The sequence below is a fragment of the Lepisosteus oculatus genome, chromosome 6 (genome assembly GCF_040954835.1).
Source record: "Lepisosteus oculatus isolate fLepOcu1 chromosome 6, fLepOcu1.hap2, whole genome shotgun sequence".
NCBI lineage: Eukaryota > Metazoa > Chordata > Actinopteri > Semionotiformes > Lepisosteidae > Lepisosteus > Lepisosteus oculatus.
In genome coordinates, this window is record NC_090701.1 from 51,199,273 (window position 1) to 51,226,539 (window position 27,267).

Consider the following 27,267-nt stretch of genomic DNA (forward strand, 5'->3'; position numbering starts at 1 on the left):
CTTTGTTTTCTTTATATCTTCCGGTTTTTCCTTGCTTTTTTAAAACATTTTCCCAGAGATATTTTTGCTCCTACAGCTTTTGGGTTGAGCACTGGGCTTCACTTTCTTCTTGGCTAGAGCAGCCTAGAGGTCAATCCACAACATCTGAAAAGAATTCCGCCCTCGAGACTGGAATGGCTAATCTTCAGTTTTTGGAACCTTTTTTTGCATTATCTTGCTGGGATGCAGTAACACTAACTATAATTATTAATACTGTAACACTAACATGTGAGAGTGCATTTTTATAAATAAAGTGCAGCTGGTCAGGTGACTGAGGGTGGCAGGACATTCCCTACAGCTCTCTGGGGAATACACAGTATTTGCCTGCCCCTGCCATCCCCACCACATTATAATGGATATATTCCATGAGCCGTTGCACTTGACAAAAGGCTGCTGATGCCATTCGGAAGAAAAACAAGCCCATGTGAACATTACATCTGAAACTCAGCCCAGGGAACCTTCCTTTAAATTCTACTCCTGCCCTCCCCCCCCCCCTCCAAAATATGCTGTAATGCTTACTTGATGAAAAAAAAAGTTTTATTTTGGACTGATCTGATCATATCTGGAAGATTTTGCCATAATCCCTTGATTTTGCCCAGCTGCTTGAACCATTCCTCTGCCACATGTGGCAGGAACCCTGCCTGATCTTCACCACCTGGGAGTGAGCTGCAAGCAGGTAATGTGCTCCTGTGTTTGCAGTAGTTGCCTGCACAGTGCCTTGTGTTAAACCGTTTATTATTGCTTTGCTGAATCACATATTTATCTTTTTTTTCAGCACATGATGATTTTATATTTATCCTACAATACCCGTCAAGAGATTATTTTAAATCTTGATAACTAAATAATCATGAATATATGATTTATTTTATGTTGATTTCCCTTTATTCTTTTGTCAAAGCACAGAATCAGATGTCTCATTCTAGGTTTCATTTTATGGATGTCCTGTAATATTTTATACAAATATGTAAAATCTATTTTATATCTTTCAATGTAGCAACAAGAAATCCTAAAAATCCTTTCTTTGTGTTGCTTTTTCAGTCTTTCGCGTTGTCACTGATGCTGACTGTAGCTAAACTCAAGTCACCGAACACTGTTACTTAAACACTAACCTCGACTGTCAATGACATTAACACTATGATCAAATTTAATGTTAACCTTCACTGTAAGCCTAAACCTGTATACACAACACTATCCCAAGCCTTAGCTACACAGAAATAACAAACTTTGCCCTACAACTCTAAAACTAAAATGTAGTTTCAGCAATTTACAGACTTGTTGCCTTAATATTCTCATTTTTTATGAGATTAGAGAAACAAAGATTCTTAACCCTAAACCCAACTAAAACTCTATTATCCAACTTTACAAACTCTAATCCTAATTGTAACCATGAACTTTTCCATTGTCTCAACCTAAACCTTTTCTGATACCCCACTGTAGCTTTAACCCTAAAACTTCTTTCTTATTCCAAACCTAGCACCTACAGTACTCCACCTCACTTCTGAATCTTAAACCAACTCTTACCTCAAGCCTAATCCAAAACCTAACCTGTATCTTCTCCTTCAACCCAGCTGTGTTGTAGAACTTACTGAATGGAGCCAAACTTAAATCTTTATTGACACGTTTTTATTCAGGGGTTGCATTCACTGTCTGGCAAGAAGAATCTATGGGTAAATGGTTTAAAATTAATAGAATATATTTGTTTTTGGTTCCATCTTGTGGCCAAATGGAGGTATGACGTGAAACATTAACTTGCGACTTTGTCACAATGAGCAACTGGAAGAAAACACCGGCAATAGTTCCTCAAAATCTGTCCAGACAGAGTTTTTCATGCTGGTATTTGAATTAATCACTTTCCAGTATGACCTGTCCTTTAGCATTTCATAAGTAGTCCTGCACGATATTTGAAGGGTCTATAGGATTTGAGGCCCATAAATATTGTTGAATCTTCTGAAGGTGAATAAAGGGCAACATGTCAAGACCAACATAACAAATTGGCTATACATGTGTTGAGCCCTCCCTAAAGACAGCATATATATAGTAAAGGAACAAGTAATAGGTTTATTCCATGCTGAAAAAAAGAAGAAAGAGAACACAACGTTTCGGCCGTGGAGCCTTCTTCAGGTGTGAGCCTTCTTCAGGAAGGCTCCACGGCTGAAACGTTGTGCCCTCTTTCTTCTTTTTATTCAGCATGGAATAAACCCATTACTTGTTCCTAATTTAACATATATATATATAGTTTTGAAGATGCACATATTGTAAATACACCTGCTAATTCATTATATATTATAGCTGTCTCTGAAATTGTAATTAATTTGGATCTATAAATTAAAATCCACTTATAGTAGAAACCCTGGTTAGAACTTCATTAAATGATCTTAACCCACCAAGAACGACACCCATCTGGGATGTGGCTCCGGAATGGACTTATTTATTATTTAAATAATATTTTCAATGTCATTTTGAACATGAATTAAATGCCTTTTCTTGTCTGAAATATGTTTACACTACAGGTGAAGATAAAGGAGTCCATAAGATAAAGAATTATACGACACTATGTACAGTATCAAAAAGCTATAGTTATAATGTACAGCATAATTATAAACTGTCAGAAATAATTTAGGCCACAGAGATATGAAATTATGGGTCAAGATTAGACAGTGATGGGCCTGCTAATCAATAGCAGTCAGATAATTTTGATCGTGGAGTAGAGAAGTAGTGTATGGGGAGTAAATTACAGTATATTTGCTCGAAGGAATGGGATTAAACATGATGACAATGTATTTACATTTGAAGATGAAGGGTGATATGGGAGGGAAGATTCAAGTGACGTCAGTATTTCATGTATGGGAATGCGGATTAACAACAAGTGTATTAACAAGTGTAGCCACACGAGAAAGGGAAAAACGACTGACCAAGAAATTAGTGGAGAAATTTGGTACAAACCAGTAAAACCTTTCAGCAACAGGAGGAAATGCTGAAAAAAAGAAAAGAGATTTTAAACATGTTGTTTGAGCCCTAATCTAATAGGAGATGTACAAATACAGTAGTAGATATGCTTGGTATGGAACTACATCATTCTGTTCTTCAAAGCCCTGGAATGTACTCTCGGTGTACCTTGTGTGTCAATGGTTTGGCTTTTGAGCATGACAATACCCCAAAGAGTTGGTGGAAAACGATCTATACAGTATATATTGAATACATACAGTAAATATAGTTATAAATATAGTTTGCCTCTCCAATCCCCTGACTGTCACTTCACCAAGTTGTCATGGAATGAGCTTGACAGACAGAAATAAAAACAGATGTTTTAAGCAAGAAAAAATATGGTCAGGAAGGTAATGTGGACTGAACGGAAACAAATAAAAATGAAAGGCACGCTATTTTAAATTGTCTGACAAATACGAGCAGTTTGTTAGTAGCTGCTAACAAGGGAGTGGAGTATTTACATTTTAAACATATAACCTGTAAATCAGTAGGTTATTTTGATTCATTGGGCCCTTGTAGCTTGTTTGACTGCAAACAGCTAATTGCTCTGAGGACTTTATCCAGCAGTTTGAATAAGGAAGCCAGAGTTCTGGGATTTTTGTCCTCTGGTTTCACAACTGTTTTACTATGTCAGTTTCTTTGACAGTGTCCTGGAAATGTTTTTTTTTCAAGAACAAAGATACTGTAAGATATTCATTTATTGAGATACAGTAAATCCAGTCACACTTTCTCAGCAAGCACGTTTTTCTTTAAGATTTATTGGTCACTTGATCACATTAATCAACAGTCTCTAAATATTTTCTAAATATATTAAGTATGGGTTCCCTCTACGCTTAATTTATTTATAAAAACTTCATTTATTGAATTGTTCCCTATACTAAAACAGTAAGAACAAGTACATATCATACTGCTAGGTGGCGCTGTTTCTCTAAAGGTGAAAAACGGCTTGTTTCCCCTCCGCTTTTCTGTGCCGCAGATAACATAATATATATCACTGCTGTCAATTTCTATATTTGATTTCATGTGCAACATGAATGCAATCTTGTGAAAAGTATAAAACATATGCACTGCTTTAATAAAAAACATATACAACAAAATCTGCTCTTAATATAAAAAAGGTTGATATTTTCTAAAATTATATTCACTCAACATCATTCATGAGTGAAACTAAAAACTCTGCTTTCTTGCAACTTGCCTTTGATCTTTATTAATTTGACATTCTTTATGTTTACTTAAAAAAAGGCCTAACGGTAGTTAAAATATTTAAACTGTGCTGCATGATATGATTGCACTGTATTTTTAACCAAAACGCAATGTACAAATATGTCAGTGCTAAAGTAGTATACAAAGTTGAAGGAGAACAAAGTATTAACATTAATTTGGTCTATATGTAACACAAAGAAAACAATTCCATTTCATAATCCTTTGTGTTGTAATTGTGTAGACTCTGATGCGTCACATTTTTTTCTAGGAAACAGACATCGACTTCTCTATTCAGCTAAAACATCCATTTTTTTTCTTTTTTAATCTTGTATTGTGGTGCACTGAAAATCATTTTCATTTGTCTGGTACGCTTGATACTTTACATACATGATACCAGAGTTGTTACAAATATGGAATTTTGACACCAAAAAAGTAAGTGGGGTTTGATTTTCAACTTTTAAGAAACTATTTGTGACTAGTGCGAAGATCATAGAACGTAAGAACATAAGAAGTGGAATTGAGTGGTAATCAATAATAATAATATTAATAATAATAATAATAAAGCTCGGAGGACAAACAGCAGACCAGAGTCAGATGAACTAAGGTTGCAAGTTGGGAAGAAGGAATATAATAGGTCAAATAGGTGCCAAGCCATGTAGAAACTTGCAGGTGAGCATGAGGATTTTGAAGTTGACTCAAAACCTGATAAGAACCCATGCAAGGACTCCAGGACAGGAGTGATGTGGTCATTTGCACACAGCCTGGTCAGGACTCTGGACATACTGAAGTTTGTTCTGTGTGGATTTACATACCTCAGCGAGAAGAGCAGGGCAATGATCAATTTTGCAAAAGATTATTGTGTTGATCTGCCTTTCAGCTACAGTCAGAGGCAACATAGGTGCTCAAGTTCAAGTTGAAAGGATTAGGCAACATAGAGACATTTCTGAGATGGAAGAATGATGTTTTTAACAGTATTTTGGATATGTGGGTCAAACATTTGTCACACCCTCTACAGCTACAGGGCGCTCCTACTCTGTCCTGTCCCTAGTTTCCCTGTGCTTTGCTTGTCCTTCCGGTGTGTCTCTGTCTGGGGCTATATGTTTCTGGGTTACCCTTTCCTCCTCGCTCAGCATTGAGGGTTCGGATGTCCTGAGACCCGCCTAGCACCAGGTCGTCTCCTCTGTGGCCTGAGGGCATAGGTTTCTACCCGACATCATCTGACCCCCTGAGCCCGGGCTAACCCCTGTTTTGCCGCTATGCATAGGGTCTCCTGGCCATTCCAAGGCATGCCTCCCGACATCCATGACAACATTTAGCTTGGATAAAATATCACCCCCAGTCTAGATTGAAATTCAAGTACAGTGCCATCCACAGACAGGATTACTGCATTGGCTTTACATAGCTGATGGAAGGTTCCCAGAAGCAAGACTTCAATTTTATCACAGTATGTATGAAGGAAATTTTGTGTCATCCATTTCTATGTCAGAGATGCAATAAGAGAGTGCAGAGATATCTACTTCAGAGTCAGGTTTAGTATGGATGTAGATTTGAGTATCAGCAGTATAGAGATGAATGATTCATTCTATCCGATTTTAATAACTGACCAAGTGGGACCACGTACAGTAACTGCTGAATGGCAGGGGGCAGCGTTTTGAGCTTTGAGGAACACCAGACTTAATGAAAATAACTTCAGAACCGAAGTAAAAATATGATAGAAGAACACAACTGTGTTGTACAACGAAGCATAAGGAAGGTATTTGGTTAAGGAGAGCTTTAACAAGGGGGAGCTTTAATTTAATAAAATAGGACACGATTGCAATGGGTAAAACAATTTACAAGGCACTGTAGGTGTTAATAATCCATTCAACCACTTTCTATAGTTGTTAAGACACTTTCTAAAAAGAGGCATATCACAAATTTACTGATATATTGCTTTTTCAAACGGATTAACTAATTTATTGATATACAGACCCTTTCTGTCTGACCCTGCACAGGTCTAATCAATAAACAGTGTTTTTGGGCCTGTGCTGCTTTTGTGGAGTTGCAGTTCCCTGTCTTCTGCTTTAACCTCTTGACTTCATCACTTGGGTTTGCCCCACTGTCAGTTCATTAAGTGAGGCCTTTGTTTCCAGCAGTTCAGCTCATCATGAATGGCTCAGAGAGGCTGGAGTTGTGTTTTCTGACAGACGCTTGGCTGCAGTGGGCTTCCTGATGAAGGAACGTTACCTCCTTGAACAACCTGCCCTAAGTGGAACCTTTTTGGTCACCATAACCATAGGCTTGAAACCTGATCGAAACTGTAGGTGCTCGCTATTTCTGTGCTATCGGTTGCCTCGGAAATATGAGCCCAGGACTCAATGAATGTTTTATTTTTCCCAGCCACTAGCCTGCTGAGACAAAGACGAGCAACCTGATTCTATTGACCTATCTACCTTGGATTGTAGTGTGCTCAGAACGGGGGACTTTAACTGTGGAACAGGTAAGGAAAAAATTATGTTCAGACATCATTCAGGCATCGAGTGCACATTTCAGAATGCGGGTTCTAACTAGTCTTGCTTTTCAGTGCTGTACGTCTAACTATTTTCAGTTTTGCATTGTGGGAAATTGGGCTTAGTGTTTATTGGAGCTTTGCACTTATTATATTTACTTCAGGTCCAAACTGTATGCGCACTAGGTTTTTTTTTGGCTAAATGTTAACAATTACAAAGCTGGTTTTATTGGAAAAAGCAAATGTGTGATAAAAGTACGAAACAAACCTTTATATCCTTAGATAAGCCTGGTTAATTTGCATGATATTACATATATACTGTACAAGAAGGTCTGTGATATTGACTGGCATTGCTCTTAGAAACTTGAAACAGAAGGAGTATCAAACTGTTAAACCACTGTATTACAAACTGTCATGTGTGATCACAGAGAAAAAGCACATACTGTAGGAAAATATATTTGTTTGTTCATATTCTGATGTTATAGCTACATCAGATGTAACATCAGAGATGAATGACATTTTTATCAAAAACATGTATAACACTGCATTTTTCAGATTTCCTAATACTCTTCTCAAGCAGTCATGCTTCATTTATGCACATTCTGAATAAGTTTCCTCTGTGAGTTGCAGACTGTTGCAGCTATAATTATTCATCAGCTTTGAGAAAACATTTGAGCTCTGGTTGGGATGTAACAAAAAAAACATTGTGTGCTGAATAACAAATAACAGCAAGTGGTTAAACAACATATAAAATGTGTAGAGCCCATGTATGCAAATGCAATCCCCAAAGGCAGTATTGTTCTCACAAAGGCAATTATAAAATTAATATGAATCATCACTGTGAATCATTTGGAGGACTTTAGTTAGACACATACCCTCAGAGGTAATTAGCCCCTGCCTAGAATATGCATTGGATTTAATATTCATTCGAGAGGATTGTGCCTTAAAATATTTGGTTTTTCTTGACCACAGCCCTATCAATAATGAATGGAAAACCTCAAGAGATAATGTTTCTTAGTGAACACTAGAGGAATACAGAATCCGACTGTCTTGAAATAACAGTGAACATTTTTCTGTTTTTTCCTTCTTCGGAAATGTTGTACTCTGTTTATGTTATCTCTGGTACGTTATAGCAGATCTCAGTATTTTTTCCAGGATTAATTCGTCCTCGTTTCATAGTTTGAGGGTGTCTGTTCATATGTGGGTAAAATACTATAACAGGTAACCCCATTACCATGCTCTTCTGATTGTGTTGCAGGTTTTAGGTACAGTACCTTTAATTTAAACTGGATTTTATTAAGTGTCCACTAATGACAACCTTCAAAAAGTGTGAGGGTGAAATTAAACTATCAAAATGAAAAACTGTTGAAAGAGATTCCACTATTAAGGGAAAGGAAGAAACAAAGTTGAGACATTTTATTTGAGAAAAATTACTTTTTATTTATGCTGTGAAGAAGTGGCTATCTTCAATTTATTAACAGATGCAACTCCCTCCTGGTGGAGTTTATGTGTTTTTTCCATATTTGTGTGGGTTTTCACCTCCCAAAGGCATGCTGGGTAGCTTCGATTGGCTGTCCTAAATTGTGTCTTTCACTTTAAAGTGGACTAAAAACCTCTCCAGTGCAAGAGTAGTCATATGCTCTCAGTTCCAACTTGTGCTCTGTGTTTCCAGGATACTGTAGATCTTGACTGTCATGACCTTCACCTTGAAAAGCAGCTTTCCAATAACTGATGGATTGATATCATTTTGTACTTCACAGTATTTCACTCCCTGCTGTACTGGCATATTAGACAACAAATACTGTAGCTAACCTTCATCTGCATGATGATAAACACCAGTGGTTCTAATTAATAAAAGATCCTACTATTTTATGGTATACAGCCTTGCTATCGTGTACAGTAATGTTCTATGCTATAATTTTAATATTCTTAAGACTGTAAAACAGGATAACAGGATCAGCACTTAAAGCTGAAGATTAAAACAGTGTCTGTCACTGTTTTGCCAGTGTTTGTCAATTTTCCATCACGAGGCCATTTGCTTAAATATAACATTTGGGTTACAGTGGAGCGTTACATCAGCATGCAAGCTGTGAAGGAAGAAACTAGTTGATTCCCCACTGAAAAGTAAAAGAAAAACACAACATTTTGGGCATCATGCCTTTTTTTGTGTGAAGTTTCAATAATGTTTTTTCTTTATAATTAATTTTCAGTGTGTAATTTACTTAATTGTATGGATTACAACAATAACATTGTAATAAATCTCATAATAACAACTAATTTGAATGGTAACACTTTTTTATTGTTTACATTTTTTCAGCTATTAAATCGTTAGATACACTGTATAGATTTTGACCTCTAACAAAGACTGAGCATTATTCTGCCGTTCGGGATCTATAAATCTAGGAGATTTATTTTTTTCCACTTTAAATCTGTGACAATAGACATAAAGAGCACCGTAACAGATGTAGATGCAAACTCCTAAACAAAGCCACTAGTAACAAATATTTTATAGCAGTGGTGGAAAGTAACAGCCTTAACAGACTTTGTTTCTCTTCTTAAATTTATTTGGGAATTTTTACTTAGGAACTTAGTTTTAGTGCACCTTTATTCCAGTATTATTACCTTGCAGACTGATCTCGTTAGATCTCAGAAGCTGAATAAGGCAGGAGTTGGTCAGGACTGATTACTTGGTCATGAAAGACCCCATGGTACTTTTTGTAGTAGTAGCAGTGTTAACCCCAATGCTTTAAATGCAGATGATGAAATAATTGAAGTCAAGTCAGATATGAAACAGTTCTGGGAGTACTGACTCCTGGAGAGTGAAACTATTTTGTAATAAATAAATTAATAGTGTAATGCTGACAACAGCTCTTTAGACATAAACTTCACAACAGGTGAATAATATATACTGTATGTTTACCAGCAAAATCAAAACACAACAACTCTGACTACTTATCACAAAACATTAGACAACCTAAGCTTTTCAGAACCTTGTTTTGTAACTAGATAGATCTGCAAAGGAATATTCATCTCGCCTTTCAGTGTGGAAAAGCACTAAAGTATATAGATAATTTATCAATTTTCCAGCACAATGGAAGTGGAAAAGCAAACGTTCGCTAATGTACATAAAGAATGTTTTTCCTTACTTTGAAAAAAGGGATTTAATTTTACTCTCGAAATTGGCACGTTTATAAAAACAATGCATTTGGCAACAAAGATAGCCATTGAAGCTCCCCTATATGTTTAAAACAACAGGCTAAAGAAAAGGTTAATCTAAAATTATAAAAAATCACCCTGCAACTCTCAACTGGCAGCCCACTGAAGCTCAGCAAGTGTGAGCCTGGTCAGTACCTGGACGGGAGACTCCTGGGAAAAACTAAGGTTGCTGCTGGAAGAGGTGTTAGTGGGGCCGGCAGGGGGCGCTCACCCTGCGGTCCATATGGACTAATGCCCCACTATAGTGACAGGGACACTATACTGTAAAATAATGGTGCTGTCCTTTGGATGAGGTAACGAGGTCCTGACTCTCTTTGGTCATTAAAAATCCTGGGGCATTTCTCAAAAAGAATAGGGGTGTAACCCTGACCTCCTAATCATGGTCTCCTAATAATCCCCATCTATGAATTGGCTTTATTACTCTGCTCTCCTCCCCACTGATAGCTGATGTGTGGTGAGCGTTCTGGTGCACTATGGCTGCCATCGCATCATCCAGGTGGATGCTGGTGGAGGGGAGTCCCCATTACCTGTAAAGCGCTTTGAGTGGAGTGTCCAGAAAAGTGCTATACAAGTGTAAGCAATTATTATTATTATTATTATTATTATTATTATTATTATTATTATTATAGCATGTATACCTAGTTTTTCATTAAAACAGTTTCCCATAAGTACTGTATAACCTATAAATGGTATAAGTGTAAATACCACAAAGTGTAAAAATACTTTTATTTAACAGCAGAAATAGTAAAATAAAACAGTTAAAGTGGCATATTTAATTCCATTTATTTTTTTCATTATTTTTATTATTTAATTTACATTTTTGGAAGGCTAAGGAGACCATTTCAGGTCCTGTCTTCATGAAAATAACGCAGATTTTTCTTGTGGAATCACTTTGGAAATTTTATCCAAGGTAGTTGACGTTTTAGAGTTGACCTAGAAAATAAATGTACATTCTAGGTGTGTCATAAGTTGAGAAACTGACTTTACCATAAAGACAATTAAATTTGTGTTTTTGCTCTGGATATTTCTTTCTAGTGTGTATACTGAGTAAGACATAATACATCTGAAGGTTTAGGCAGGATGCCCAGGGGGTTCTCTTTCATTCAAGATCCTAACCAGGCCTGTACTGTGTATACTTTCCAAGATAATTCCAGATATTTAAGGTTATGTCCATTCGAGGAGGACATTAACCTTGACTTCCATTTGGGGGAGGGGTAGATCACATTCTGTTATGTCACTTATGTACGCCAAACTCATTCATACTGTTAAATTGGCAAATAGCTGAGATATGTGTACAGTTCATACTAATTTCAAATTCTAGAGTAGTCCAGGAATGAGTGAATAGAAATTTACAAGCTGCACAGCACAAATGTATAAAGTAAATAAATGCAATAAACAAATATTATTTTCATGTGACAGTATCTCATATAAATAGTAGATAAAAGGTCACCGCAATGAATCAATTACTACTGAGTCAGAATTCAAGGTTGATTTGATAACATTTATTGGTTTTATAATGGATTCACTGCTGTCAGTAGCTTCTCTGCTGCAAAATGCAATAATGATGAAGATAATGGCAAGTTTTCCTTGTTTGTTAGAACATCTTTCAACCGGGGACATCCACATTTCAGAATTTTATTCCAATAAAAGGGTAGCACAGGCTTTCTTCCTATCAATCAGATCTTATGAAGAAAGATACTATTTGTTGTTTTTCTCTCATCAGTTTTAGGTAATGATTGTATGACATGGCTGAGCAAAGACAACGCTCCCTGTCCACCTCGGGAGAGGCTCTCTATCAAGTCCTTGGTCTGGAAAAAGGCTGTACCCATGAAGATATAAAGAAATCCTACAGGTTTGTAGCCCAAACACAAAACTGACCTGGCAGCTTCTTCACCTTGTTAGAGACAACAGATGTCTTACAGTGAATGCTTTCCTTTCTGAGATTTTTAATATTAATCTGTTTTACAGTTATACAAAGTTATACAGAACATCCTCCTTCTGTTCAGGCTAGCTAGACATAACACAGACATCACCAAAAAAAAACTACTGTAAATAAATGCTCATAATGACCTCCAGCCTTATTTGAAAAAGCTTCAGTGCAGAATTTGTTCTCCTTCAGTGTTCTTGGGAGCTGCTTGGTTTGACCCTCTGGTTTCTTAAAAAAGTGTTTCAAATTCAAAATAAATTTAAAATGTGTTTATTTAACAATTTAAGTTGAAATAAGTTATAAATAAGCACATATCAATTCGGCCCATCTAATCTAAGCAGACTTAGAGATAATGGCTAATGGCTAATTGATCTCAGGATCACATCCAACCATTTCTTGAAAGAAATCTGGGTTTTGGCTTCAACAACACAGCTTGGTAGCTTGCTTCAAACTCTGCCAACCCTTTGTGTATAAATGCAGCTCCTTTTTCTGGATGTAATGCAATTTAACATTCAGTAGTTTGCTCTTCTGACCTGTGTTTAGTCTATCAAGTTTGATTATGAAGAAGACCACTGGGTTGCCTTTCAGGATTTCGATTACTTGAATCAGGTCCCATCTTTATCTTCTCTGTTTGAGAAGCCAGTTCTATTAGCCAGTCAGTGAAGGACATCTCTTTAGGATGGTATGTGACTGTATCTGATGTCTCCTCTCTGGAATGATTCCATAGTGACAACATTTCTTTATATTGTGCCAACTTGCACTGCTTACAGTTCTTAGTACTACTAGTTGTTTTTGTACACTTTTAGCAGACATTGACTCAAATTTGATGCTTTTAAGTATATATCTTAACACATTATTTCTTCTAACTCTTCCATCCATCCATTTTCTTACCACTTCATCCAATTCAGTGTTGAAGGGGTGCTGGGCCCTATCCCAGCAGACAATGGACACAAGGCAGGATATAACCTGGAGCAGTCCATCACAGGAGTCACTCACAGACACAAATACGCACACACTCCCACCACGCCCAGTTTTCCTAGAAGGCAATTAACCTGCTAGTATGTCTCTGGGCTGTGAGAAAAACCAGAGCACACATGAACACAGGGAGAACATACAAACCCCATGCAGTGTGTTATTTTTGGTAATCATTTAGTTCAATAGAAAACTAGTAGTCAAGGCAATGTTTTTTTACATACCCTCTATGCTTACCTTGCAACTTGCTTGCATACTGCTTGAATACTGAGATACTTGGACCCATTACAAAGGTCTTTTTATTGCAATTTTATGACATAATTCTTGATCTTCGTGAAAAGAGCAAATATTATTTCAATAGTTTGGACAAACTCTGATTAAGGTGGTGTAGAGGCATAATTCAATTGGTTTGCATTATGGGCTTATTTTGCCTGGCTAAGAGAATGATGATCTGATCGTAACAATGAGGGTGCTTTGTGAGGAATGAAGCAGGGAGCTGCTGCAAGAGTGAAGATTGGGAATGAGGTGGAGGGACGAATTCCGAAATGAAACTGGGTGAAAATGTGTAACTGGGTAAGCTGAAATCGTCAGAGGTGCAGTATATGGAAATGGTAGAGTAGAATTTGACATCCTCCCAAACTTTTGTTTGAAACTTCTTTTGTCCCTACCTCCTTCTCCCCTTATATTTGCTTTCCAGGACAGTAGTGTTAATTAAATGAGTAACAATGTACTGTAAATCTGTTTCCGGTTGAGGGGAAATGCGGAGCATGTCTGTCTGCAGCTACTCTCACCAGTTCTCAATTTTCAAGTTTTTGTTTGCTTAATACCTCGATTTCTATCTTTCTTTCTCCATTTTATTGCTTTATTAATGTAGTTTATAGATTAACTGCCAACTGTAGCCACTGTTTTACTGCTTTATTATAAATCTAAAAGTTGAATCAGCTAAATTATTTTATTGATTATTCAGGCAACATAGGAAATGATTCAATGTTATTAGTTTGTTCACAAATTACGGAAGCTTTTTTTTACATTATGCCAAGGTAACCATCCTCTGGAAATCAATAAATAAATCCAAACCTTCTCAATTCTTGATTTTGACAAAAGAGACCCAAACTAGAAAATGGAGCTGTTCTCTCTGTAAACATGTAAGATGAGACCTTTTAGAATCACTATTGCAATTAGAAAGAAATGCATTCATTAAAATGACACCATGAGTTCAGTTCCAGACCTTGGGAGCTACAGTACTGTATCTGTATGGAATTTTGTCTGGTTTCCCTGTTTCTGTGGGTTTCCTCCAGGAGCACCAGTATCCTCCCACAGTCCAAACTTCTGATAGGCTAATTGATTTCTGGGAACACTGGCCCTGGAGTGAGTATGTGTGTTTGTGTCTGTGTGTGCCCTGCGATGAACTGGCATCCAGCCAAGGGTGTATCCTGCCTTGTGCCAGTTGCTTGCTGGGATAGGCTCCGGCTCCCCAAACCCTGTACTGGACAAAGCGGTTTAGAAAACGGATGGATGGACCCATGACTTTAAAATATTAATGAAACGGAACAGATGGTGTTCTTTCTTTTAAGGTTTTAGTCCTAAAAATACTATTTTTTATTAATAAAGTATCATAATGGCTGCTGTTTGGGAGCAGTCCTAGAGGAAGCATGAAAAATGCATTTCCGCTCAGAGGAAATAACATAAAACAGACTCTTCTTCTGTCACTACAGGCATTTGCCGACTCCAGAAGATTCTTTAATCTGGAGTAGAGCTGATAGTTGCCAAACTTGAGAATATTCCAAACTTTCTACAGTGTAGATGTTGTACCGTTCAATGGATATTGCAGGTTACACCAGGAATTAACTTCAGTAACTTGTAAGAAAAGAAGATGAAAGAGTTGAATTATTTCGTTGTGATTTCAGTTTGAGATTTTTATTTTTGCTTCTTTTTTTAAGTTTTTAAAGAGAATCGGACATAATGACTGTACTCAGAAGCACCTGATGTATTTCTCTCATGATTAGTTTTGTTAACCACACACCACAGGCAGCTTCCACTGTTTAAACATTTTTTCTTTTTAAATTTCAGCATGAAATTAACCTCTACATGTTTCTTTGCTGCATGCTACATGTTGATGCAGCTCCCACTGTAGTTTCTATAAAACTGTGCAGCGAAATAAAAAATCATTTACTTGCATATGTAAAACACATGAAAACAAGTAACAAACTTTAAAATGGATATGCACCTATGTCCTTCTAGACAGGAACTGGATTCAAAATCTCTCATTTTCATTTTCCTAACTTTAAGTTATGAACTACTTCCCAGAATATGAAAAATCACACTGGAAGAAAACGAAATAAAACTTCTTTGTCCTTGATTCATTGCTACAAAACGTACACATCAGTTTTAAAAAACTCTTCTCATTAATGTTCTTTCAAACGGCTATTTAAAATGGTTTGCATTTAAAAAAGCTCTTCCCGGTGATCTGTTTATTGCTAATGAATATTTAATCATTGCAGTAATTACATCTTTGTGAAGTTTATTATTTTAATTCGAAATTAATATGCAACTGTACACACAATGTAATAAAACGTTGAAGAGCAATTATTATTTTTCTCAAGTACCACAACAGAAAACAAATTATATTAAGCAGTTATGTTGATTTAATGCTTTCTGTAAATGAAGAACATTTGTAACCCCTAATCCCACTGAGCAACAACTCTGCATTCTCATCATTAGTAGTTCTAAAGTTCAAATTTATTGAGATGAGAGAGATGGTTATTTTGCATTTTGGTTCTCCTGGAACATCTGTCACATCCACATGTCTAACCAAGCTCAGTACATTGTTTTTGTCTTTCCCATATCTTCTTTCTTAATTTGTTAAACTAATGTACAAGGAATGGTACAGATAGGTGTCAGAACAATGCTAATGGGTCCCAGATGTCTTACACTGGTTTGCAGTCAATTGAAACTGCAGCAGTTTTTTTTTTTTTACCGTACCTGTACACATCTAGATACTTGATTTGTGTCTCTTTTTGTTGGTATAACTGAGAAGGTTATTAAAGATAACACAGGATTATATTTATCTTTAGCACATTTTGTTCCTTTAAACCAAACCAGGCAGTGCATGCTAAAAGTTTTTAGTACCGTTTACCTCTTATTGTTTTCCTAGAGGAGCCAGCATGGATATAGGAAAGGTAGGCCTGTTTAAATAACTTGTGTAGAGTTCTTGGAATAAGCAATAACAGAAATGGGCATTATCTTCCAGTAATGGAAAATATATGGGGTATATTTTCAGAAGAGAACAAGTAAAGGTTTATTCCATGCTGAAAAGAGAAGGAAAGAAACACAAAGCTTTGGCTCTGGAGCCTTCTTCGGCTGTGAGAAAGAGAGGAGAGGAACGTCAGCAGCTCATAAAGCATAGGAGAACAAAAGCTGGGAGTTGAGAGGAGGCGGAAGCAGGGGGGAGGCAGAGTGGGCACTCAGGCGTCGCGAAGTCGAGAGAGGTGAGGAGAGGTGTGAAACCAAACCTACTGTACAAATGAGGAGAGAGGATTAGAAAGAAATGAGTCTGTAGTTGAGAGAAGGGGGGAGGTGTGATCCTAGTTTCAGGATAATTTGGGGTTCAGATGTCTTTCTGCTATAGGAGTTAAGAAACCCTTGTTTGAGAACGCAGACGGAGAGATCAGTGTGATCATGACTGTTAGAGGTGAAATGAGAAACTGTGGGCTTGGAGAAATCTCTGGTCCTCCCAGCCCTGATATGTTCTCCGAAGGAGTCTAAGAGTCTCCTTCCTGCTGGGCGTTTTCTGCAAGAGATACAGTAAAAAATGTTGGTGGAGGTACAAGATGTCATCTGAGTGATCTGGAATTGTCCTGAGGGACCTTGAATGAACGTGGTGTTGGATATATATATTTGCAGCTGGTGCAGCGAGCACTGTTTCAGGGGAAAGTGCCTGGTGTGGATGATTGCTGAGGGCGGTCAAGGGAGCTGGGAACAAGAAGGTTATACAGATTAGGTGATTGGGGATATGAGATGATGGGGTGGTTAGAAAAAAAGGATGGATGGACAGATCATCCTGTAAGATGGGAAAGTTTTCGTTAATGTCGTTAATGGTCCTGGGGATAGTGTGTTAGGGTGGGAGGAAAGGTAGGAGGTAGGGAAACCCTCAGATAATCAACTCAATCAGGAACTCCCGGCCTCACAACCATATCCCTTTGGTGCTTCCCTACCACCCAAGAAAAAATCAAATGAAACAGATAGAGACTGACCTATTGCATACTGATTTTTTACATTGCCTGTCGGATTAAAGAGTAATTGTTTTCTGGAAAAGATATTGTGGGGTGTTCATCTATATTCCTATTTACATCCTCTCTGCCATCTTGTACTTGTGACAATCTGCCCAGCCCCAGTGTCTGTATCCTGGCCAGGGCACATACTGTAACAGCTGCAATAGACTGTGGGTACAGACAGGTTCAGTTCCTAGGTAGGATGCTACTGCTGTCCCCTGTTGTCCCCATTGTTTGCTCCATTAAATGCCCTGCTGTATAAATGGATCTTAAGGTCATCATTGTAAGTGAGAATGTGTCAATTGACTCGCTAGCCTGAATGAGGGATTACACCTTTGTTAAAAATTGTAAGGATAATATCTCTAAGGCTTTCCAAATGCATTAATTTGCCATTTAACTAATTGTTCAAATAAAGCCATAAAATGATTTCTGTTGATTTCTAGTTTCCACAGTAGATTTGTATGCCTGGAGATCTAAGTTAATCGCAGGAAATACTTCATAAGCCCCTTACTTATGCATATCTGCCTGGGGTTGTACTGCAGGCAGTGATAAGACATTAATTATGCAGCTTCTGTGCCAGGGGCTGCTGGGAAGGGGGCTGATAGTATTGTTAAATTCATGCTAGCTGCCTTCGGGTTGTTTATTTCCTCCACCTTAGTTCATTGACCCCCTCTAGGCTGCCCCCCAGCCAGTGTGTGCAAGCCCAGTGAGTAGCCAGGGCTCCACAGGTGGGCCAGTGGGCTGTGGGAGTGAGGGTGGGAGCTTTTGCCTGCTTATAAATAAATTAAACAACACCAACTGACATTGTTCTTTTTACTTTAGCAAATGCAGGACTGGTGATTTTTGATCAGATCAAAAGACATATCTGCAAAAGCTTGGGTATTTGATCAGTAATAGTTTCCTAGTTAATGTGCAGAAAAATGAAGCCATTGTATTATTTATTAAGTTACAGAAGGGATGGGCATCTCTAGTCATCCAGGATGATAAGTGCTCTGCTAGGCCTCTAGCATCCTCAGCATCCTCATTCTAGCTCTGAACTTATTTGCTTAATTGACATAATTAATTGGATAAGATGAGGCAGCACTGTGGAGCAGTAGTTATGGTTCTGGACTTGTTATAAGAAGGTCAAGAGTTGAAATCCTAGGTGAGACACTACCGTTGTACCCTTGAGCAAGGTACTTCGCCAGTAAAATACACAGCTGTTTAAAGAGGTGTAAATGTAAGTCGCTTTTTATAAAGACATCAGCTATATAAATAGATGTATCTACAGACAATTAATGGAGCCATTTCTCCAGGTTGTTGTCATCATGATGAAGCCACATCACTTAGAGCTGTTCATCTTCGGCACAAATTGGATGTTGGCTGTGTTGCACATTGTGGGTCACAAATTGCAATAGTTGTGGTATTTGTCTTAAATGACTTAAAATGGGTTAAAGCTCCAACAGCCTGGTAGACTTTTCCTGGTCTTACAATGGTTGAAGTTTCACCTGAGCCTCCCAGCCTCAGGACCTACATCTCTGTCTATGGCATGACGTGCGCTTCAGGGTGCTTCCACTTCTCCTCTCACTGAGAGAGGGATTGCACCTCTGTTAAACAGTGAATGGAAACTTGCTGAGCCACTTTGCATTTCGTTTGCTTGGAGGTCATGGCAACGCTTCTCCATTCAATTCAATTCAATTCAAGGTGCTTTATTAGCATGACCGATGGGTACAATCAGTGTTGCCAAAGCAAATAAAAATAATAAAATTAACATGGAACAAAACAAAAAATAGAAGTAAAATAAAATCTACAGACATATTACAGACATTTACAACAAAGACATATTATAAAATATTGACATATACTGTAGGCGGCTGGAGCATTAAATTCTATTCTCTCACTGGCTTTTACGCTGCTTCATTGTAACATGACTCCCTCTGTGGTCGGACACTAGTGGCTCATCCTCGTTCGGGGGAGAGCACACTTCTCTCCCCACACCCTGTTTTACACTGGGGAGGGAATGGGACGGGGTTAAGAAGCTCCTTTTCTCACTATTTTGCTGTACTCTGGTGGCATTTGCTCAGCTGGGCTCTTATAATTATAATAATTGCTCACACTTCTGTAGCTCTTTTCTGGACACTCCACTCAAAGCGCTTTACAGGTCATGGGGACTCCCCTCCACCACCACCTGTGTGTAGCCCCACATGGATGATGTGACGGCAGCCACAGTGCGCCAGTACTCTCATCACTCACCAGCTCTCAGCGGGGAGCAGAACAGAGCGATGAAGCCAGTTCATAGAGGGGGATTAGGAGGCCATGATTGGTAAAGGCCGGGGGAAATTTGGCCAGGACACTGAGGTAACACTCCTACTTTTTTCGAGAAACACCTTGGAATTTTTAATGACTACAGAGAGTCAGGACTCAGCTTTACATCTCATCCGAAGGACGACGCCTTTTTATACAGTATATTGTCCCCATCCCTATACTAGGGCATTAGGACCCACACCGACCGCAGAGCACCCCCTGCTGGCCCCACTAACACCTCTTCCAGCAGCAACCTTAGGTTTTCCCAGGAGGTCTCCCAACCAGGTACTGACCAGGCTCACACCTGCTTGGCTTCAGTGGGCTGCAGGGTGATATAGCTGCTGGGTATTTTAGGACAGTCATTATCAATGGCTGTTTTTTAACTTGCAGTGCAAGGGAAGTTTTAGGAGGAGTCCGTACGGGACAATGGCTAGAGTTACAATGGGTCTGCATTGCAGAGAGATAAGGCTGCAGTACCACTGATTGTGTGGTAATTAAAGTGTGTCTAACCGAACAGTGTGTCCTTCAGTCTTTGTTGATTGCCAGCTGCCCTACTGTTTTCACCAGGAAGGCTTGGAGACCTTAATTAAATGCGGGAAGCAGAAGAAAAGGACACATCAGATCCTGACAGAATCTCTGGCCATTAAATGCCTACTTAAAGTCAGTCTAGCCCCCAAGCCACTGCCCTGTACTTACTTTTGCCACTCTGTGACATAAGCTGCAAAATGAGCTCATTAAACTAAGCAGTGAATATGCTTTTCAGTGATGATGCCATGGTGAGATGCCAGTGTTCTCTTTCTTTCAGAAAACTAGCTCTGAAGTACCATCCAGACAAGAATCCGGAGAATCCTGATGCTACGGACAAATTCAAGGAAATAAACAATGCCCACTCTATATTGAGTGACACCACAAAGAAGAACATTTACGACAAGTATGGTTCCCTGGGTCTCTATGTGTCACAGCAGTTCGGAGAAGAAAATGTTAACACATATTTTATGCTTTCCAGCTGGTGGGCAAAGGTAAGATGTCCTGGGAATATCATTGAAATTCTAAAAGTCTGGACAACATTTAGGATGTATTTTAGAGGAATCCCAAAGGATATAAGATAAACCAGGGCTGTCCAGGAGAAAACAAGTATATTGTTAAGTTATTCTTAAATTCTAAGTGGTTATTTCACCACTAGATAGTGCTGAATGCATCTTACAACATTACCAGATCCTTTCACTGGTAATGTTTAAGTTCAATTAATCACCACAATAGAGAATAAAATCACAAAGGCTGGGGCATAAAAGTGTCCTGTCCAAATTTCCCACAAACAAAAATCAATTTAAGTTCAAACACTGTCACAACCTTATGTAGAAATAAATCCACAAATCACAGAATTACTCATCACCAAAAAGACAACATGGGTTTGACCAATAGTGAGGCAGATGATATCCATCTTTATTTGATACACAATTGAGAATATGTCCTTAAAAAAAATTCAAAAAGAGACATACATGAATTCTACAGTGAGATTGTGAATGAAGCAAGTTCCAAATGAGCTTGAAAGCTAAAGATGAAAATGAAGTGCAAACTTAAAAAAAAAGTTATTGAGAAAACATCTGAAGGAAGATGTTTCTCACCTATCCTATGTGAGTTTATTTCCAATAAAGTATGCAATTTTCCTACCAGGTTAGGCCAGTTCCATGTTTCTACCCATTTGTCTTGTCAAAGGGCAGCGCAAAAGCTGTTAAACTTAATACCGGGTCAGGTTTTCTCAAAAGATCTGGCATAGCTCAGGGGAGCAGTGTGAACTGGGGCCCCTCGAGACAGGTGGAGTATCACACGGGGACAGCTGAATCCAGGCTCATTGATCTCTGTGTGGCTCCGCGATGCAGCCAGTGCCTGTCATTCTTGAGATCAAGTAGGGAGCTGCGTAAGCAAGGTGTAGGCTGCAAAAGACCGAGTTAAAGGTTTGTTCCATGCTGAAAAGAGAAGAAAGGCAACACAATGTTTCCCCTCACACCCGAAGAAGGCTCCACAGCCGAAACATTGTGTTTCCTTTCTTCTCTTTTAGCAGGGAATAAACCTTTGACTCATTCTTGAGATCAGAGCGCTGCCTGCCAGTCCCCAATCGTAGTTAACCGCAGTCGGCCTTGCTGTCGCCCAGGGTCTCTTTGCCATCTGCGGCCTCCTGACAGGCTGCTACTTCTGCTGCTGCTTGTGCTGCTGCTGTAACTGCTGTTGCGGCAAGTGCAAACCCCGTGTCCCGGGAGAGGAGGACCCTGACAGCTACGTGTCCCCGGAGGACCTGGAGGAGCAGATCCGCACGGACATGGAGAGAGGTGAGTGCCGCGCCCCAGAGCGCACAGGCTGTGTGACCTTCGGACCCAGTGAAGCCCAAGGACGTCATGTCTGTATACACATCCCCACCCAAAAGCTCTTCCGGGAGCTGTTTTATACTAATAATTCTCACACTTATATAGCGCTTTGCTGGACACTCCACAGGTAATGGGGACTCCCCTCCTCCACCACCAATGTGCAGTCCCATCTGGATAATGCAACAGCCATAGTGCACCAGTACACTCACCACACACCAGTTATCAGTGGGGAGGAGAGCAGAGGGATGAAGCCAGTTCAGAGATGGGGATTAGGAGGCCATGATTGGTAAAGGCTGGGGGAAATTTAGCCAGGATGCCAGGGTAACACCCCTTCCCTTTTCAAGAAATGCCCTCGGATTTTTAGTGACCAAAGAGAGTCTGGATCTACAAAGGACGGCACCTTTTTACAGTATAGTGTCCCTGTCACTATACTAGGGCATTAGAACCCACACAGACCCCAGGGTGAGCGCCCCCTACTGGTCCTGCTAGCACCACTTCCAGCAGAAACCTTAGCTTTCCCGGGAGGTCTCCCATCCAGGTCCTGGCCAGGCTCACACCTGCTGAGCTGAGTTGTGAGCTGCAGGGTGATATACAGTAGCTGCTGGCTATTTTAGGAGAGTTATCGTGAACGGCTGTTTTTTTACTTGCAGTGCAGGCGACATTTTAGGAGGAGTCTTTTCAGGAGAATGAAAAGAGTTAGTGATGACACAGTGGAAACAACTACAGTGTGAAGTTATTGTTCATTTGAATCTGATGCTCTGTTGGGGTCCAGCAAAAGGTTGTATTTCTTTTCGTAAATACAGTAATAACACCCATGTGAAAACAAAGAACATAACAGATCTCTGCTTACTTGCTCTTGCTCCACTGTTTCTCTAAGCATCAAAATAATTGTCACTTGGTTGAGTCTCAGCAAGGTGACTTAGTGGGGCATTGGTTATCATTGTTATATAGCCTTGCAGAGCAAGGTGGTGCTATCTATGTGGAGCACGCATGTTCTCCCTGGGTTTTCATGGGTTTCCTCCCACTGTCCAGAGACGAACTGGCAGGTTATTTGGCTTCTGAGACAATTGATCCCAGAGTGTGGGTGTGCATCTCTGTGTCCGTGTGTGCCCTGCGATGGGCATTCCATCCAGGGGGGTATTCTGACAATAATTCCAAACAACTTTCACAAGGAGCTCTTTCATAAAAAAACAACAACAATTTTGCAGACAGCTTCTGATGTCATAATAAATTTATAAAATCACAGCTTAGTTCATTTATCGCACTTCTGTGTTTTATTTTAAATTTTTTATGGTCGTTACCAATTTATTTTAGAAAAGGCTGTAAAACATTCAACTTTGACGTCACAAAGCTCTGATAAAGATTAAGAGTGTTTTTCATTATAGACAAAGTCACCCGGTTAATTAGCAACAATATCAGCTACTGTAGGTATTTCTACCAGATGCCAGGATGTGACATATTGTTTCTGGGCCACTTAGCTGCCTGTCTGCAGTGGGTCTCCACAAGCACTGATGACTGCTTTATGTGAGTCATTAGTCAAAATGTATTTTTGTGTGAGTTATTTTCAGTCATTTCACAAAAATAGAAAAGCTCACATGCTGTTACACATTTAAAATATGTCAGATTCGCTCCGATATCTTCTTTTTTTTGCCAAACCATAAGATAAACATGCAGGACAGGTGTGTACAAAGATATTCCCGATAAAGAATGTATATTGAAAATAACCCTCAAACTACCGAATACATGCAAGAAAAATACATAACTGTGAAAGAATATTAAAATCCATTGCCATAAAACCAACCTGTGTCCAACAGGTACGGTCCCTTCTCTTTTATTATGAGGGGCTTAAATCTTGTCCTTACAAACAGTATACGACGAATCTGGTTCCTTCCACCTTTTATTATAATGCATCTGTACAGTTAAAGAAAAAGAAAACCAGACTTGGGAACATCTCTATGTAAGGTAGTTAAGGTATGGACATATATGTACAGTATAATCACATGGCCATCACTAGGAACCACTGTAACTCCACGTCTATGCCCCTTGCTTTGCCTAAAATAGGGCTAGGATATCTCATTAAGATGATAATTAAATTATTTCAGTTTACATCAACAATGTTACTTCAGAGTCCTGTCTTACGCCTGTTACTTCATTAATCAGTCACAAAGTCTGATTAGGAGTCTTTTCAGGAGAATGAAAAGAGTTAGTGATGGGATAGGCTCTGGCTATCTCACCTCTGTGTTGTGACAGGTAGAAAATTGACGGATGGATGTTATTTCAGAGTTAGTAATAGTAATTATGGCTCTGTGGCTAAGGATCTGCCCCTGTGGCTGGAAGGTTACTGTTTCATATCCCGCGGTTGGCAGATAGATCCTACTCTGTTGGGCCCCTGAGCAAGTCCCTTAGCCCCAACTGCTCCAGGGGCACCGTATAAATGGCTGACCCTGCGCTCTGACCCCAAGCTTCTCTCTCCCCACCTGTGTGTCTCATGGAGATCAAGCTGGGGTATGCCAAAAGACAAATTCCTAATGCAAGAAATTGTATATGGCCAATAAAGTGATCTCAATATACTGTAGGTTAAAGCATTTAATTTGTTCATTTTATTCAAGAAAACAATACAAACAAAACCAATCCTTTTTATGTGGGAGGAGCCGGGCTAAAGTTTTCTGCAAATTTCAGGCACAACTTAAGTTTGCGTTCACATCATTCAAGATGGACACCTTAAGAACTGCTTCAGAAAGTCAAGCTTTTTCACACCAGAAAGGCAGGTTATTCTCTTGTACAAACTGTATATAGACAGGGTCCTGAAAAATGAAGAGGTCTTTGAAATTTTCACTCGATGTGGCATTTCACATGCCTAATGCATTGCTTTTCTTTGGTTGGTGTACTGGAAGAGATGATAGACACAAGTACCTCTCTCTAGGTGCAAAACTAAGTCATGCCATGCCATCCACTTAACATGCACTGATATAGCTGGAAAAAATAGATCAGTCCTTTTAATCGATTTTACAGAAGGCAGGTGCTTCACCCATCTTGATAATCATGTCTGCTCATCTCTTGTGCTTGAGGGGCCGGAGGGGCGCTTTGAGAGAGCAGTGGAAGAGGTTTGAGAGGCACTCAGAAGTCCTCACAAGCCCAAGTCTCCACTCACCTTGGGATTAATCATTTGTTACAGACTTACCAAAAACCTTCCTAGTTCCTAGAAACCTTTCTTTCTTGATAAAACCCCATTTTATCTGAGGTTCCCCTGAGGTTCTCTCCATTGCTTAAAGTAAGTCATTAATCATAAAGTTATTAAGGTTATGAATTATTATATTATTGTTAATTGTTGTTTTAAATATATTAAAACAAATAATAATCCCTTACACTTCTATAATGCTTTTCTGGACATGCCACTTTAGCCCTTTACAGTAGTGGGGACTCCTCTTCACCAGCACCAATGTGTAGCCCCCACCTGGAAAATGCAGCCTCAAAGCCCCAGTATGCTCACCACACATCAGCTCCCAGTGAGGAGGAGAACAGGGAAATGCCCTGGGATTTCTAATGACCAAGGAGACTCAGGGCCTGGTTTTTACATCTCATCCATAGGATAGCACCCTTTTTACAATATATAAGGGTCCACCTCACTATACTGGGGTATTAAGACCCACACAGACCGCAGGGTGAGCACCCCCTACTGGACCCACTAACACCTCTTCCAGCAGCAACCTTAGTTTTTCCTTGGAGGTCTCCTATCCAGGAACTGACCAGGCTCACACCCGCTGAGCTTCAGTGGGCTGCCAGCTGTGAGTTGTGGGGTAATACAGCAGCTGATGTTGTTAGCATTTTAATGTATTTTTCAAATGATCTTTAAAAGGTCGCTAAAGCATGCCTGGCACTGAAATGTCCCTCCGACATTCCCCCTTTCACCCTTTCCCACCTTTTTTCCTTATAAAAATGAGGAAGAATTCCCACTGATTTTTCCTTCTCTTCACCCAGAGGATGCTTTCTCCCTCTGTCTCTCAGTCTTCCCAGCTACTTCACCTGCTCTGTGACTAACACACCCCACTTGAGATGTTCAGGGTGTTGTTGTACAGCAATGGCTCCTGTTCATTTTCTTGTAGTCTCTATATCTCTCTTGTACTGTGGACATGCGGGAAATGACAAGGGCGTGGCATAAGAGCTGTACTGTAAAGCTATAGGCTGAATGCATAGTTTTCACCTTTGCTCTGCAAGTACAAGGATTATTGCAGTGAGCAGAGCTGATTAGAGCTGATCCAGACTCTTGGTATCCATCATTGGTAATTCTCATTCTTTAAAGAGAGAATGTATTTCATATTTCAGCAAAGCACAAATGTGCTAATTTTACATCGCAAGGTTCAAATACTTGTCATTTGGGCCAGCATGATCTGGTGACACATTTTCCACAATTTCCCTTCTGCTTGTGTGGAGCCCTCTTGCAGACAGATTGCCGGCTGCCAGCTTGTGGTATTTAAACAGATGCTTCCGATGAATCAATCATTGCTCCCTGCCAGTGGAGGGAGGACAGAGGCCCAAGTAATGAATGATGTATTGTTCCCTAGCCTGTCATGGAGGTACCAGCCCTTGCTGAGTCTGTGGATTCCTGCTGCAGTTCAACTGTTCTTCTTGCCAAACAGGAGCAGAGAGTTACAATGCTTGCATTTTGAGTGCCTTAGGTTCCTGAAAGAGGGCGGCCTTTCTGTTGTGGGGACCACACTCCACATTCTAAGCAGAAGGTGATATTCAGGTGACAATTTAACTGATCGATCCTTCCTAAGTGCTTCGGAAAGAGCTGGAATTGAACTCGGGCCCCCAGCACTGCAAGGTTGCAAAGCTAACCGCAGAAGCAGAAGGTGGGTGGGGCTGCAGTACACAGGACCTGTATTACATTATTACAGATATTATATTACATCATAATATCTTTATGACATGCATTATAACAAGATATGCTATAATACACTTTACACTATAGCAATTCCACTGTTATACTGTGATATTGCAATATACCTACGGTAGTTACACTCCAATTACTGCGCTAATAGCTATTCCTCTGGTCTGCTTTCATCTGAGGCGAGCTCTCAGGAGCGTTTTTTTGCATTCACAGATGGAGACACCCCCATTGTGCTTCAGCCAACGAGTGCCAGCGAGAAGACCCAGCTGATAGGAGAGGCGCGCCGCAGTTACCAAACCAGCTCCTAGAAACGGGTGTGAGACGGAGATGGGGATAAAGGGCTCAGACGTCCTTTACTTCGCGGTGGGCCAGTGGTGTTGATTTAGCAGGACCACACAGCAGAAGCAGGATCTATCCAGCCCGGTGACTAGTGTCTGTAAATAGAAGGTGTGCTTGATCTGAAAATAGCATTTTAATTAGATACTCTATACTTCATTTCCGGGGTCTGTCTGTGTATCAATGACTCAACCAACAAACTGAAAAACACGCTTTTACATTTTGTGAAAAATGAATGAAATTCTAGTTAGGGCTATATAAAAGAATCTGTTTTCCGAGAACTTTTTAGGGGG

At 39.5% G+C, this 27,267-nt stretch overlaps 1 protein-coding gene across 1 annotated transcript; it reads left to right on the plus strand.

Annotated features, from left to right (window-relative positions):
- Nucleotides 1–11,664: 11,664 nt before the first annotated feature.
- On the plus strand, nt 11,665–27,134 carry dnajc5b (DnaJ (Hsp40) homolog, subfamily C, member 5 beta). The gene is made up of 4 exons (XM_006643398.3): nt 11,665–11,783; nt 20,190–20,403; nt 21,537–21,711; nt 26,852–27,134. Exons 1-4 carry the CDS (start codon nt 11,677–11,679, stop codon nt 26,944–26,946), a joined length of 591 nt encoding a protein of 196 aa, XP_006643461.1. The 5' UTR covers nt 11,665–11,676; the 3' UTR covers nt 26,947–27,134.
- The last annotated feature ends 133 nt before the right edge of the window (nt 27,135–27,267 follow it).